This window comes from Echinops telfairi, unplaced genomic scaffold, assembly GCF_000313985.2.
Source record: "Echinops telfairi isolate 266 unplaced genomic scaffold, ASM31398v2 ScPeMD7_23;HRSCAF=83, whole genome shotgun sequence".
NCBI lineage: Eukaryota > Metazoa > Chordata > Mammalia > Afrosoricida > Tenrecidae > Echinops > Echinops telfairi.
Window position 1 is genome coordinate 54,368,024 of NW_022103920.1, and position 15,418 is coordinate 54,383,441.

At 43.8% G+C, this 15,418-nt stretch overlaps 1 protein-coding gene across 2 annotated transcripts; it reads right to left on the reverse strand.

The window, feature by feature from the left end:
* Positions 1-333: 333 nt before the first annotated feature.
* On the reverse strand, positions 334-15,374 carry SRI (sorcin). Of its 2 annotated transcripts, none has more exons than XM_004702645.2 (8): positions 15,275-15,374; positions 14,208-14,291; positions 11,271-11,340; positions 4,661-4,704; positions 3,704-3,851; positions 3,340-3,453; positions 2,406-2,464; positions 334-545 (listed from the first exon to the last, which is right to left on the reverse strand). In XM_004702645.2, the coding sequence occupies exons 1-8, from the start codon at positions 15,332-15,334 to the stop codon at positions 519-521; spliced, it is 606 nt and encodes a 201-aa protein (XP_004702702.1). In that variant the 5' UTR covers positions 15,335-15,374; the 3' UTR covers positions 334-518. The 2 variants fall into 2 exon arrangements, with proteins under 2 accessions (XP_004702702.1, XP_045144789.1); XM_045288854.1 differs by lacking the exon at positions 15,275-15,374 and adding an exon at positions 14,411-14,461.
* Positions 15,375-15,418: the final 44 nt, after the last annotated feature.

The window sequence follows — 15,418 nt, forward strand, 5'->3', positions numbered from 1 at the left end:
AATAATCACTCGGGTTCCCTGTCCACTCACACAGCTGTGAAGATACCTGTATGCCTTCAGACTTGCACTAAGCTTCCACTAAAGTACGTGCTCTGGCTACCCCCAGGAACATAGCAGTGTGCACAGCGCGACTTCCAAAAGCATGCAAAAGCCCCTCTGGGAGCTGACAATAGCAGTCACCCGACTAAAAGTTTTTAGAACATTACAGTAAAAAATACATAATACTCCTTAAACATTTGCATACTTAAGTCTGCAAGAAAGTGCATTAGCAGGAAAATACGGTGTGGCTGGCTGACATGATTGAAGTTCAATATGGTATAATAGTCATGGTTGTGGGTTATTTAGATTCCAAAGAATTTATTATCAAAACTACACACAAAACTTAAGCTGTACATAAAGTAAAAACTTTTACAAGCTGTCACGGGTACATGGCGGCCTAAGTGTACACACATGGCTGCGGAGGATGAAAGGAGAGCCCCGGAGGAATGTTGAGAATGGTCATGCAGCCTCCTCTTGATTTAGACACTCATGACACACTGAATGAACTGAAAGAGAAGAGGCGGTGTTAGATGACAGGCCGCGTAGCACTCAATACACCCTATCTGTCTGTTAGGCAGCTTGCATTTTGCTTTTCAAATTTAAACTGTGAATTAAGAAAGAAAAAAACTTTTCTGAAATATAAATAAGTGATAGATGGGAAGGTTTTTATTTGTTGTTTTTTGTGAGGCAAGCTGTTAAATACAAGGAGGTTGTTCTCAAATCTAATCTTAGAGGATGCTGATCTTATTTGCATAAGAATTATTTAAATTCCAAATAATAGCTTATACTCTAGACACGAGTTTCCACTGTTATAGCCCCTGGGAACCTTTAGAGGCCCCAGAATTCATTGCAAAGTGTTTCCTTCCCAACTAGACACACAGTAGTAGACTCTGCTGGTTCCCAACACCAGTGAGGCACTGGGCTTTACCCTTGCGACCACTCATTCTTAGAGCCTTATCCCTGCTTTCAAGAAAAGGAAGGGGGGACCTAAGCCTTCGCAGCAGCCCCTTCTGAGGCCAAAGCTGTCTATTCTACATGCCGAGAAGTTAAACTCACTGCCATCAAGTCAGTGCTGACTCACAGCGACCCCTTTTGGGTTTCTGAGCCTTACTGTTGAGAAAGCCCAGTCTTTCTCCTGTGGAGCTGCTGGTGGTTCTGAACTGCCCACCATGCGAATCGCAGCCCGGTCTGCCATGACTACACCACTGGGGCTTGGTCTCGGAGAAGGGAGTGCACACTAAAGAGAAAGCATCTTCCAGCCAAGGGAGTAAAGGGGTCTCCAGGATCATAAGTGTCTGCATAGCTATAGCAGCTGATAAACCAAAAATATGTACATCTCTGTACTTGTAACAAAGAAACAATTTAGAATCGAAATCACAGTGATTGCAATTCTATAGATGGACTGGAAAAAAAAACAATAGCTGTACAAAATATGGAGTCAAATAATAAAACATCTTTGTTTAATTATGCACATCCAACTAATGCAGTCAAGTGGCACTTGGTTATGTCCACACTGGTTACAGGGCCTGTGCTACTTGATGTAGACTGGCTATTCGGTAAATAACTTCTTTTACAGTGAGACTTAAGCTGGGTCCCAGTGAAGATCCCAAGTATGCAGAGTACAGCTCTATGCTAAGGCTACTTCTCAGGGATTGAGGAGATTTGTGTACCGACGGTCAAAGCAGACAGGTGTTTGCATGATGTTTGTTGAGGACAGTGAGGACGGCATGATTACTACGTCCTCTTCTCTCACACAGGCTCAGGCCAATGCAGAAACCTGCACGGGTGCAGCTTAATACGTGCGGCAAGCTGGGTCTTAAACACGAGTTACTTTGATGCAGTGCATTAGTTAAATACCACTAACTAGTGGTATTGTTAGCTGGTAGGCTACTGATGGACAAGGGTAATAGTAAGTAAAATTTCTTGTCTCAGCTTTAGAGTGCTGTTGTTTTGAAAAGAATACAGCATGTCAATAAGAACTTTGTAACCGAATTACTGTTTTCTGTTATCACTTGTCACTGAGTAGACTGACTCACAGCGACCCCATGCGCTACAGAGCAGAACTCCTCCCAAGCATTCACTTGGCTACAGTCCTAACAAGCAGCACACCACCTGGTCTTTTCTTCCACAGTATTGTTGGGTGGGCTTGAACCACCAACTTTCAGGTTAGCATTTGAGCACAAATTGTTTGTGACCCCGGGACTTTGTAACATTACTAGTGAGTTTTAACTTTTGGACAGAAATGCCCTCTGATCACTTAATCCCCAAGAGTTCTGCTCTTAGCAGGTAACTTCACTGAGGACACTCGGAAGCACATCTTAGCCACACCCACTTAGTTAGCAGCCCTTAAATTCACTGAGACTTACATCATCATATGGGAAGTTCACAACGCCTTGCTGGCCAGTGTCCCGTCTTCGAAAGCTGTCTGTAAACAACCGAGTAAGAATTTATGGTTTACTTTACTCTTTCCTAAAATCACAACAGTTAATTACTTTGGCATTGGATTCAAAATGAAATAACACAACTTGTGCAACCAGACTATATCGATAAAAAGCCAGAGCAAAAGAGGCTAACGATATGAATGTGTGTGGGTTTGATGTACAACCACGTCTACGGTATACCAAAGTTTGATCATCTTCCTGGCTAAGGAAGATGCATCGGAAGCACCAGGCCACCATTTCAAGTTACTTGTCCATTAGATGAGTTATGAAAGAGAACTGAACCGAGCAACTACAGTCTTCTGGAATAATTCACATTCTAGAGAGAAATCACAAATTTTATAACCTGATATGTTTTAGAACATTTTGGCAAAGTTTTGCAAAACCATTGTAATGGCAAATTACTAATCTATAAAAATTCTGGAAAACCAAATTTATTCTGTTCCATGTTGCATTACACACTAGCAAGGTAAGAATAAGCTAATTTGAGCTCTCTTACTAAGCTGTGTGAACAGTTTTATGTGTTTTGACTGTTGTATATGCTTGTTGTATGCTATGATTCCAATTTATACTGACACCATCTGACAAGGTAGAGCTGCCCCCTAAGCTGTCATCTTTACTGGAGCAAATCACCAGCTTTTCCATGTAGCCGCTGGATGAATTTGAACTTCCAATCTTGGTTACCAGCTAAGCACTTAACCATTATGCTATTCTTTTGATAAGCCAGAAAGAAATATTACGAATACACTGTTCTTAGGAGGGAAAACTAGAATGATAGAAGAGACATTCAGAAGCACTGAGAAGTGAAATGTCAGGACAGTGACGGCTTGGCCCATGGCAGTGACTAGACCTCAGAGCATACCTGTGAGCGCCCTGAGTTTGACGCAGCAGGCAATGTAGTCATCAAAGGTGATCTTCCCATTGGTGCTGTACCTTTTTGCAATTGAATTCACAGCCTGGGGACTCAACCTAAATCCTAAAAGGGAGAAAATTACACCAGCAACAACAAAAATAAAGATTATAAAATAGATCATTGAAAAAATAACCAAGCACAGTTATTGTTCTTTTTTTTTTTAAGACTGAGAACTTATTATAAATGCACATAATGGCTAACATATTTAAGACATCAGATCAGACCCAACAGAGAAACTGCCTCAAAGTGACGCCTTTGGAAATGAGAAACAACTCTATTGGCAAACAAACAATTTGGAGTCATCAATACACACCCATCGTCGTCAGGGCCTTCTGCAATTCCTGAGGATCCACCGTGCCACTTCTGTCACTGTCGAAACTGATGAAGTGCTGTCTCCAGCCATTCAGTACAGCCCAGAGTTCTTTAAACTCAGTGAAACCCATTGTGCCCGACATGTCTCTCTGAACTGTAATCAAGGATCGGAGCATCTTTCTTTTGCAACACTTCAGCAGAGATCAAGGATAAGGGGGGAGGCGGGGTTAACATCCTTCCTGCTAACAAGACTTAAAAATCACTTAAGTTTCTTCTTGGTGTGAAATAAAAAAATATAAGGACCAATGGAGAAAAAAACTCTTGAGTACCTGTTTTCATGGTGGGAAAAGTATAAACTGTGTGATATAATTGTAAGAAAATAACACCTTCAACACAAGCCCTGCATAAAATGTAATGCCATTGGACTTGGGCTTTCCTTTCTGGGTGCCCCAGACTCTGCTGTCCACCCTTCTGTCCTAAGTCCCCTTTGGCCTTCCTACCCCTTGTCAAGACCCCCACACCCAAAGACACCCCTTTTGGAAACTGAGGGAGGAGAAAAGGCACTGCAGGTTCAACACTAGCTAAACTCCCTCAACAGTGATGCGGAGCTGAACAGAGTTAAGCAACTGTGATGTACAACAATCTCATCACTTGAAGGTCAGGAGTGAAGCAGGCAAGACACTCAATGTTGAAGAGAAAATAAAAGCTTGCTTGGCCACTTATTTCTCTACTTTCTACTCTGATGCGTACTTAAATTCTTAAAGACTAATAGTATACTTAGTAAGCTTCCTTTATTTGTTCACACCGAATTCCATCTGCAAAGTTAATTGTTTCAGAAAGCTCTCCCGTAGTTATTGGTCAGTTTGTTTACTAGGTACTAATTTTGAGATAAATTCTTTTAGAAGAAAAAAATTTTTTTGGGTCAGAAAAAAAGTACTCTCTCAGCAACAAAGGATACATCCAGCATAGAAACCATCAGCCGACATGTCTCCAGGTTAAAAGCTGTAAAGGCAAGAAAATGTGGTTGTAGGAACATAATTGCAAATATTTACATTATGCTGGATCCATAAAAAATTGATTGCGGTTATTATTATCTATATACTTTACTTTTATTTGCTATTAAATGTATGTAGAGCCAAATTATATAGAGTTGCAACAATGCTCATTTGTTTATTGATGTGAGGGGAAGAATGCATTTGGAGTTCATTCCACCATGTCAGACTATTAAACAAACTTTCAATTTAGAGGTTCTGAAGAGATTGTGTGGCAGTATGCAACAACAAAGGCCTGATTTGGGGCAGACAGGATTGGTTTTGCCATCACGACAATGCACCTGCTCACGCAGCCATCTCAGTGTGCCAGTTTTTGGCAAAAACAGCATGCCTCTCTTGCCCCACACACCTTACTCACCTGATCTCACTCTGTGTGACTTCTTTTTGTTTCCGCAATTGAAGAGGGGCATGAAAAGGACAGAAATTTGATGACTTAGAAGAGGTGAAGAAAAAATGAGGGTGGTGCTGTCAGCCATCGAAACAGATGAGTTAGAAAAGTGTTTCCAAGAGTGGAACTGCAGATTTGACAAGCGCATTAAGTGTAACGGAGAGTACTTTGAAGGTGAAAAGGTTGCTTTGTTTGAGCTCCGTGTATGGCTAGGTCAGTTTGTCCTGTGGAGGGTTTTCTTTCTCTCGGATTCTTACTTCACCAGGCAAGATGTCCTGGGACTAGTCCTACTGATAACAGGTCTAAAGTAAGAGATGTTCCATGTTTTTCAGTTTTTCCCCTACATATGTGCGCTGAATGATACTGCAAACAGCCCATAACTTGTCCTATATAATAAGCGTATACATGAAGATACACATATGTTTGAATTGTGTGTTAAATAAGAAAGTTCTTAAGGTTGAGAGAACAATTTCGGATGGTCATGGTTTATTTTACTGAGAGTTCAAATGTGTTTGGAAGGCATTTCATTTAGTCCAGGCAAGTGGACTGTGTGAACCCATTCATTAACTGCCTATCGTAATCAACCACCTAACATGAGGAATTTAAAAATAAAAAACCACACTCATCATACATGCTAATGGAAAGCAATGCCTTCCAAAATATTATGTAGGGAGAAAGAAACTCTCAGGCTAAAGGGCAGAAGTGGCCAAGATCACATGGACAAAAGCTCACTCCCATCGAGTGAATTCCAACTCATAGAGATGCACAGGACAGGAGAGAAGTGCCGCTGCGGGTTTCTGACACTGGGACTCTTTAAAGGAGGAAAACGCCTTGCTTCTCTCTGACAGGGGACCTGGTGCTTTCCAACCACGGACCCCGCAGTTAGCAGCTTCGCATGTAACCGCTAGGCCACAGGGACAAGACTAATATAAATTACAGAACTTCGTTAAGAAGCTCACGTGAATATTTTTCACAGATCTTCCTAGCTTCATTCTCCCATCTGCCTCCCCGCCCCACCAGCTGCCTCTTAACCAAAGTGAATTTAAAACCCTCTAAGCTTCAGTAACAGGTATCAAGCTTACTCTTCTACTAGAAATTCTTTACACAGCCCCAACTATAGCTTCTCCAGGTCTGGGGCTTTGTGAAGACTCATGTGAACTCATATTTATAATAGATCTTTCAAGCTCCATATTCCCCTGCCTCTAAAGTGAATTTAGAACTCAAGTGAGCTAAGTAAAATTCCCTGCATTTACTTTTTAACCCCCTTTAAACAGAGCAAATTATAGTTCCCCACGTTTGTCACAGTCCTGTGTTCCTTCTATGTTGGTCCTTCAATCTCCAGCTGGGCTACACATGACAGGCCAGAGCTCGGTTGGCAACTTTTATGAGAAGGATGTGAAGGGGATACAATGAGATTGCAGAAACTTCACCGGACAGTTCAAATGGCCTAGATCGGGGGTTGGCAAACGTATGAGATGGAGGAGCCAATCCAATCTCTCACAAAAACTTTAAATTACTCAAGAGCCATAAATGTGTTTTCACAAATGAAATCACCATTATCTGAATAATATCCTTTAAATGAAACTTGATAGTTTTATTTTCATTTTCAATTTGACTTCAGAACCACAGGTATGTACCAAATGAGCTGTATGTGGCCTGGGAGCTACAGGGTGCCAACCAACCACAGGCCTAACTTCCTGAGATCTAATCAGTTTGGTTGAAGAAAACTTGCTCAGTTTTGTTAACTGCCTATTTTTAAAACAGATTTTATTAATGTTAATAAATGTTTTGTTACTATAATATATAATCAATCTCTCTCTCTTACTGCCTTCGAGTCATAGTGACCCTCTGTGGATTTCTGAAACTGCTAACCATTTATGGGAGTACAATGCCCAGTGTTGCTCCCGTGGAGCTGCTGGTGGTTTCAAACTGCCGACCATGAAGATTGCAGTCCAACACATAACCACTAGACCACTAGGGCTCCTAAAATATATAGTATTACTATATATTCATATATATTATGTAATATATGGTAACAAAATGTTAGTGTGAATTCTATTTTTTTTATTTAATCATTTTGTTTGGGCTCATATAACTTTTTTTTCTTTTTAAAATCATTTTACTGGGGGCTCATACAATTCTTGTCACAATCCATACAATCCACTGTGTCAAGCACATTTGTACATTTGTTGCCATCGTCATTCTCAAAACATTTGCTTTCTACTTGGGCCCTTAATATTAGCTCCTCATTTCCTCCCTTCTCCCCACACCCCACCTTCCCTCATGAACCCTTGATAATTTATAAATTATTATTTTGTCATATCTTACACTGTCCGATATCTCCCTTCACCCACTTTTCTGTTGTCTGTCCCCCAGGGAGGAGGTTATGTGTAGATCCCTGTAATCAGTTCCCCCTTTCTACCCCACCTTTCCTCCATCCTCCTTGTATCACCACTCACACCACTGGTCCTGAAGGGATCATCCGTCCTGGATTCCCTGTGTTTCCAGTTCCTATCTGTATCAGTGTACATCCTCGGTCTACCAGTGTAAGGTAGAATTGGGATCATGATAGTGGGCAGGGGGAGGAAGCATTTAGGAACTAGAGGAAAGTTGTATGTTTCATCATTGCTACATTGCACCCTGACTGGCTTGTCTCCTCCCCGTGACTCTTCTGTAAGGGGATGTCCACTTGCCTACAGATGAGCTTTGGGTCCCCACTCTGTACTCCCCCTCATTCACAATGATATGATTTTTTGTTTTTTGATGTCTGATACGATCACACAGGCTGGTTTACTTCTTCCATGTGGGTGTTGTTGCTTCTGAGCTAGATGGCCGCTTGTTTCTCTTCAAGCCTTTAAAAGCCAGACGCTATATCTTTTGATGGCCAGGCACCATCAGCTTTCTTCACCACATTTGCTTATGCACCCATTTGCCTTCAGCAATCATATTAGGTAGGTGAGCACACAACGATAGGACTTTTTGTTCTTTAGTGTTAATTCTATTTTAAATCGGTGCACACTTCAAATATCGTTTAGATAATCTTATCTTTACTTTCGCTCTCTCTCCTGTTCCGTGCATTAGATTGCCTTAGAGATAGTCTATGTAATGGGCCTAGTAGACAAGTCGGACTCCAGATGATTCTCTCATCTTCATTGCAAGGGAACAACTCAAGGAAGAGAGAAGTTGAATTACTGCCTCAACTAAAACAACTTCTTCCATCAACCTAATCTTTAGGTACAGCTGTGTTTAAACTGGTTAAGAGGAGGCTCCTAGATATTGGCTGGAGTATTCATCCCCCCACCCCCACTGTGATAGTTAGTGGGGTTTTTTGCCCCAATATGGCACCTGTAAGATATGGATGGAGTTTATCCTGTCAATTAGGTCACAGCTTGATGACCCCCTTTGGAGGTGGGACCAAGACAAATGGCTTTCTGGAGGTCGCCCCACCCCACCCTCCCGCCCAACTTCTGCCTTCACCTTCCTGTTCATGAGACACGCTGAGACCTGCACCAACCCTGTGAGGCTTCCATTGGCTCCACAAGACTTTGCATCCACCAGCCTAGAATCTTCCTGCATTCTGCATCATTGCATGTGGCTGCGTGAGTCTGAGGAGGGAATTATGGACTAGTATCAGACTTATGGACTTGAGTGGACTGGGCCAGGATGTTTGCTTGCTATATAATTACTTCTTGATATAACGTTCTCTCTTACACATGAGTGTCCCTGGATTTGTTTCTTTAGTCAACCCAACCTCACATACCTACTTCCCCCTCACAAAGACGAGAATGTGTGCCTTTTGGTTGTGAACCGGGGTGGAAAAGACCAATTGATGTACAGTAGCACCCTGGTACTCGACCGTGTCAGTACTCAACATAATCAGATTCTGACCCAAAATGTCGAGAAAATTTTGCATCGGAGCTCAAACAAAACATCGGGATCCGACCCAATGCATGTGGTTTTTGTAAACAAAAGCAGTTTGTGTTTCAGTCACTTGGCTTTAGTTGGCGTTGATAGTTTAAACCTTTTGTGGCTGTGTTCCAAGCGTTCAGCTATAATCTTCTTAGGTATTGTGGCTTTTTGTACTGGTTTTAGAAGAAAAACATGGGTCCTAAGAAAGACTTTTTTTGAAAAGAATCATCATGATAAAAAACTGATTAAACATGTTATTGATATTGTTGATAATTTAGTAAACCCTTTTAAAAAACAGTTAAGGAAATACCAACAGTGGGCCACATTAGACAATTTTTTTTTTTTTTTTTTTAGAGAAAGCCAGTCAGGTCCTAGTGAAAAAAGGGAAAGAAGGGAGAAAACTCCTGAAAAGCAGCTACTAGTTGATTTTTAAGGAAGGACATTCCCCTCCCCAACAATGACTCTCTGGCCACCCCTCCTCTCCACATCCGTGTCCACAGATCCAGATCCTCATCAGTCTCAAGGTATGGGCCATACTGTAGTTGTTAAAAACTTTTTAAATGTGTTTCTTATTTAAACTATATTATTTAACTCTGAACTTGTTTACTTTGAAATTTTTGGGTAAAAACTTGGTGATAGAGAATGAATTAATTGTTTTCAGTTATTTCTTATGAAAAAAATTGATTTGGAACATGACTGCATCACCGAGATGCTCCTTCTAGAACGGATTAGCATCCAGGGTTCTACTGTGTACTGACAGCAGGACTGGTTTTGTGGTTCATTGTGAAATATTTGCAAACAATAGTTCAGGACCAGATGACAGTAAGCAAAGGAATATAATCACATGGTCCGGGTGACTCAGGAAATGTCTTATGTATAACTCATTCACTCAAGTGGCTTCCTCAGATGAAACAGGTATTATAACACCTGCTCTCCAGGGATACACAGCCCACTTTGAAAGTCAGAGTTTAAAACCTGCCACACCTCTTACTACTGAGAAGGGAACAGAATAATAGTCTGCTTTGTGAAACTTCCTTAAACCAGCTATAAAACTCTTTTGTTCACCAGCCCAACTGTTCCAGGTTAATACTTTGCAATAAGTTGCCTGTAACTGTTGAAAAAAATTCTTCTCAATTTAGAAAATACGGCTGCTTTTGTCTAGGATCAAAATAAAATGGTAGAAATGTAAAAGGTTCCTCTTTTGTATGAATTTCCCCAACTAGGAAATCGTAATCTAGTTCAGTCACAAGAAGAAAAACATAGAGTTCAACAAGAGTCAGTTAAAATACACCTTAGAAAGTGGTTCAAAGAAGCCACTGTGCCTTCTAAATAAGTATCAGTTCTAGCTTGAGCATTTTAATTCACAGCTTAGCATGAGATTGGGGTGAAGTGAGATACTCTGTCTCAGTGATTGGCAAAGATGTTTGGGGGTAGCGCAACTGAGCTCAGACACGATTTTGTCATATGTGCTTTGAAGAAAAAGCATGAGGTGCGGGTGTCCGAGTTGATGGAGCAGGCCGAGCCCCACTGCGATGCCTTGGCACCATTTCCTTATCTGCAGCCCAGGCCGGGGGGTGAGGGCTGCTCCCTACGGCAGGGATCCAGCAGGTGGGAAAGGGATGAAGGGAAAGAGATGGACCAGTGTAAGGAGCTCATAAATCAGACAGCTATTTCCTACTTAGCCGGACCACGTGCTGGGTACACAGCCTCTAAAGAGGAAATCCCTGAGGGCAGCCATGTGCTAGGCATGTTTTGAGTAAGTGCCTGGAGTTCAGTACCGGAGGAACCAGGGACCAGAACCAGGAATGTGGGCCTGGCCACACCAAGCCCTCAATGTCCCCCAGGCTTGGGGCGAGCATGCGCTTGGCAAACAGACAGCAGGCAATGTTAGCTCCTGTCATGAATGACACCTGACCTGGCAGATTTCATTTCAACACCTGACCGTGTCCTTTGTGAAGGCGGCCAGAGAAACGGTCTCCCTGCTTCAAATGGCCCCAGACACACGGAACCCAAACCCAGGAAATCCATTTCGATGGTGGGGACGGATATTAGGAATTGTTAAATATATTTTGTGAAATAATAAACAACTGGCTTTAGCTTTTGACATTCTCAACTCTGCTGAATCAGAAAAGCTCCCCTTCCTTGCTCACAATAATCGCAGGGACCAGTGAACTGCAGACACCCGAGCGGGCTGGTGGAGACGCGCTCGGTCAACTTACGTTTGTAGCCGCCGGCAATGCCCGACTGGGTCAGACACCTCTGCAACTCGTCGGCATCGATTTGCCCATCCTTTGGGGGGTGGGGGGTGACGACAAACAAAACAGGAAGAGAAGTCGCAATAGTGATTGTGTACCTTCTGGTTCTTTGATTAGCTTCAGTGTTCAATGTAGTAATAAGACCAAAGACATCTGTATCATCGCTCACGAGATTCCCCCGCCCCCACCAAATACAGTCTATAAAGTGGGCATTCCTTTACTCCCTTTGCTTCCAAAATATCGTCTAATGGTGAAAGCTATCGGATTATTAAGCCCTCTTCCACAAATGGATAATTGAGGACATACACAAAAGCACAGTTCCCATCCCTAAGTAAAGCAGGCATTCAGTTCCAGGCTGTATTGTAAATAACCATTAAGCAAAATCTGACAGAGCCGCAAAGTGCTTTACATCTGTACATTTCATTTGTACGGCGCTGGATTACCCAAAAGCACGGTTATTTGTGCTTACTTGCTAATCGCTAGTAAACATTTTCACAGTTTTTCACATCAAAGACTCTGCTTCTAGGTTGGGCTGGCATCTCTCGCTTTCTCATCCTCACTGCACAGTCCTATGGAGTCAAAGCCTCTTTGTAAATTTACAATCTCTGGCGGAATGGAGTGCCCAATAAGCAAGGCAAGCATGAGCTTTCTTGTGCTTACTTAGTAATCTCGAGTGAACAGTTTCACATGGGCTTCACTAAAACTGTTCACTATAGATTACTAAGTAAGCAGAAGTAAGGCTGTGCTTTCTTCCGGGATATTCAGCCCCTCCTTTTGCCAAATTCTTGAATTAGTTTTGCTAGTAGTTTCAAGCAAAAGTTCCTCTTCTAATCAAACAAACAAACAAAACCACACACTGAAATGAGTTTATATATAAATGTATAAATAGAATAGGTTTATCTTGGCAACTACTCATTCAGTCTAAGCTAGGAAGCTACCAAAACTAACAAGTATTTAAAGTAAAATTATTTTCAGAAGTGCTTAACAATCTTATTCTAGTCTCTTTAATTGAGATGTCTTTCTGTGTTTTGTCTTTTGTGGAGTACACAACTGGCCACAGTAAATAAGTTTGGCTCACACAGATAGGGGATTCTTTGGTTAGCTTTTCTTATGATTTGATGAATGATATTTTTCACCTTAACACAATTCTGTGTGGAAGACAGAGGTTCCCAATGTCCATTGACTGGCTGAACTAGATCAGAGCTAGACAGATGTCATTTTTCAGGGATTTCAAAATAAAATAACTAACCCCTCAAGTACATGGGTATAATAAGTCACAAGTGAAGGAGCAGGGCCAGTCATTTGAAAGGCAATGGATATGCTGAATACAGGCCAGGGCTGCTGAAAGCTAAGCAGGTAGGGTCACTTACAAGCTGCAGGTGGAGGCAATCTAAGAATACTAGACTTGAAGTTGGCCGTGTCTTGTGGTTTCAAAGATACGGATCATTAATAGATTAAGCAGATACTTAAGAGGAAGCTCTTCCAATTATAGACTCAATTTTCCATTCGATTTCTCAAACTGTTTCTCAGGGTGCTGTTTGTAAGGTGGTCTTAAGCCCGCAGTGGTCTGTGGCATCTTCATGTTAAAGAACCCAAACCCACTGCCATTGAGTCAAGTCCAACACCTTGCTGTTGTCATATTAGAATCTTGTTATTTCTAGCTTGTCCTCACAATAAAATTAAATTGGACTTGTAAGGGCAAACACCAGTAGTAACAGGATATTTACTATAAACAGTGGCCTCGTGAGCTGGGGACAGTGTCCTCTCTCAAGGTGAGCAGGTACTTGCTGATTCTCCGGGCATGCAGAGAAGTGAAAGATCTTGGGGAGCTGCCCCCAATTCTCTAAGTCAACAGGCCACAATGCTTCATAAGGGCATGGAGAAGCTTTATCTAGTACCAGCACCTGTCTCACAGAGAAACTAAATGGTTCACAAGATTAGCTGCATTAGACTAGGAAACCAAGAAAGCAAAAAAACACCCAAAACTTTTTTTTAAAGCCCAAACCAGCAGCTAAGAAGTCAATTCTGAGCCATAGGGAGCCTATAGGACTTGGTAGCATTGCTCTCTACAGCGTCGCAGGCTGTGAATTTTATAGGGGATGGCATTATTTCTCTCCTACCAAGTGTCTGCTGGAGTCACCCAACTGGGAACTTATTAGGCCACTAGGGCTCCTATTGTAGGCGAATAATCCTAAATTTATTTAGAAACTAGTGGGATTTTATCTACTTCCTAAGGGTGAGGGTGAGGAGGAACTGATGGCCAATTAAATTTCACTTGAAGAAAGTATCCATTAGAATATCACTACATAATTATGAAGACATTTCTTGAATTAGGAGTTTATGTTCACTACATCTTGAATTTCTTCTCTTGAAACCACCTTGCGCTATCTTTCTACCTTATAGCTCTCTCTTCACTAAAACCAAAACCAAATTCTGACTGCAATCGGGTCGATTCCCACGCTTAACACTTCCCTATCCGCTGCAAAACTCACCTCCTTCAATCACAAGTAGTATGGAATTGAATCAACATACACACGCATATATTTTCTTCTAAATGTTTCAAATAGTTGTCAATCCTCTCCTCCCTCTTTTTTGCAAAAGCTAGGAGATTCATTTTCAAAAGTTCCTTCACCCCACGCCACCCCCGCACCCCTGTAACAAATGGGAGCCCTGGTGGCTTAGTGGTTACGCGTTGGGTTGCTAACCAAAGGTCAGCAGTTCGAACCACGGGATCCGCGGTTGAAAGACTACTCCTCTGCGGTCCATTCTACCCCTGTTAGACTCTCTCGGAAAGTCCCTGCTGCAGTTCTGTCCTGTCCTATAGGGTCATTGTGGGTCAGCATGGACCTCAATGGCAATGAGTGGGAGCCAAGAGCTGCAGCAGTAGATGAGAAAGCTAACCTGTCCAGCGACGGACGCAAAGTAACCGTAGAGCGGGTCCTGAGCTTGTCCGGGAAACGCGGGCCCTCCGGGCGCCCCTCCGTACTGTGAACAGAAAGCACACGCGCATCCTCAGCCCAGGCCTCGTACTCTTCACCGCGGCGGGGGGGGGGGACGCTGGGAGCCTCCCCCGCCCTTCACACCCTTCCCCCACAATCCAGCACCTTCGAAGTGCAAATCATTCCACCACTTCCTTCCATTTCGCCACCATAGCCTAGTAACTGACGACCGAAATGAGCGGTCAGGAACGGGACCGCTGCAGCAGAAAGGAAGTAACTTTCACACCTGCCAGTTTCCCAGATGAGCAGGCGACTCGGAATTGTTTTTCATTTCTTACAGATCTGGACGGTATCCTCAAAGGTTTTAGGAACCGAGGAGGGCAGGCATTGTTACAACACCGTGGTAGACATAGGGGTGCGAGTGGCAGGAGGAGGGCGCCTGGCTAGGCTGGGCGGCAACGGGGCCCGGGTCCGTTAAGGCGGGGAGTGGGGTGCAGGGACCCTCCTTGGAAACCGTTCCCACGACGACGCGCATCCCACACTCTGGAGCGCAGCAGCCTTCCGACACGCGATGTCCCCTCACTTCTTGCTCCCTTCCACTTCCCCTTTCAAAGGGAAGAAGCTGGCTCTATGGACCGTCCTACCTTAAAATGGCTGTTGTTTTCCGGGGAAACACACCGGGAGGGGGAAGGAAACCGACACTCAATGTGCACATCTCGCAGGGTGGTCCCAGAGCCACCAGGGAAGTGGCCAGGGTCACAATCCACCGCGCCCACACCCCGGGAAGCCACTAGGGAGAAGGAGATCGGGGTAGGGGTGGGGGAAGGCGGGGAAGAGACAGACAGACAGAAGCGACGCCACGCTGGGCCCTGGGGCGAGGGGGCAGGCGGGGGACATCCGCAGCCGGAGGAGCCGGGGGAGCCAGGCCAACCCGCAGTGCTTTGGCGCCGGGGGCCACCTCCCATGGCCTCTCCGCGGCCCCTGGACGAGGGGCAGCCCCGACCTGGAGCCCACGCTGGCTGCACTTACCCCGCCCGGGTAGAAGCCGCCGCCCGCTCCTCCGCCGCCAGGGTGCCCGGGGTACGACATGGTGCCTACAGTGCCGCCACCGCCCTCGCTGTGCCCCGCTGCCTCCGCCGCCGTCCTGGGCAGGACCGCCCCCGAGCGCCCCAC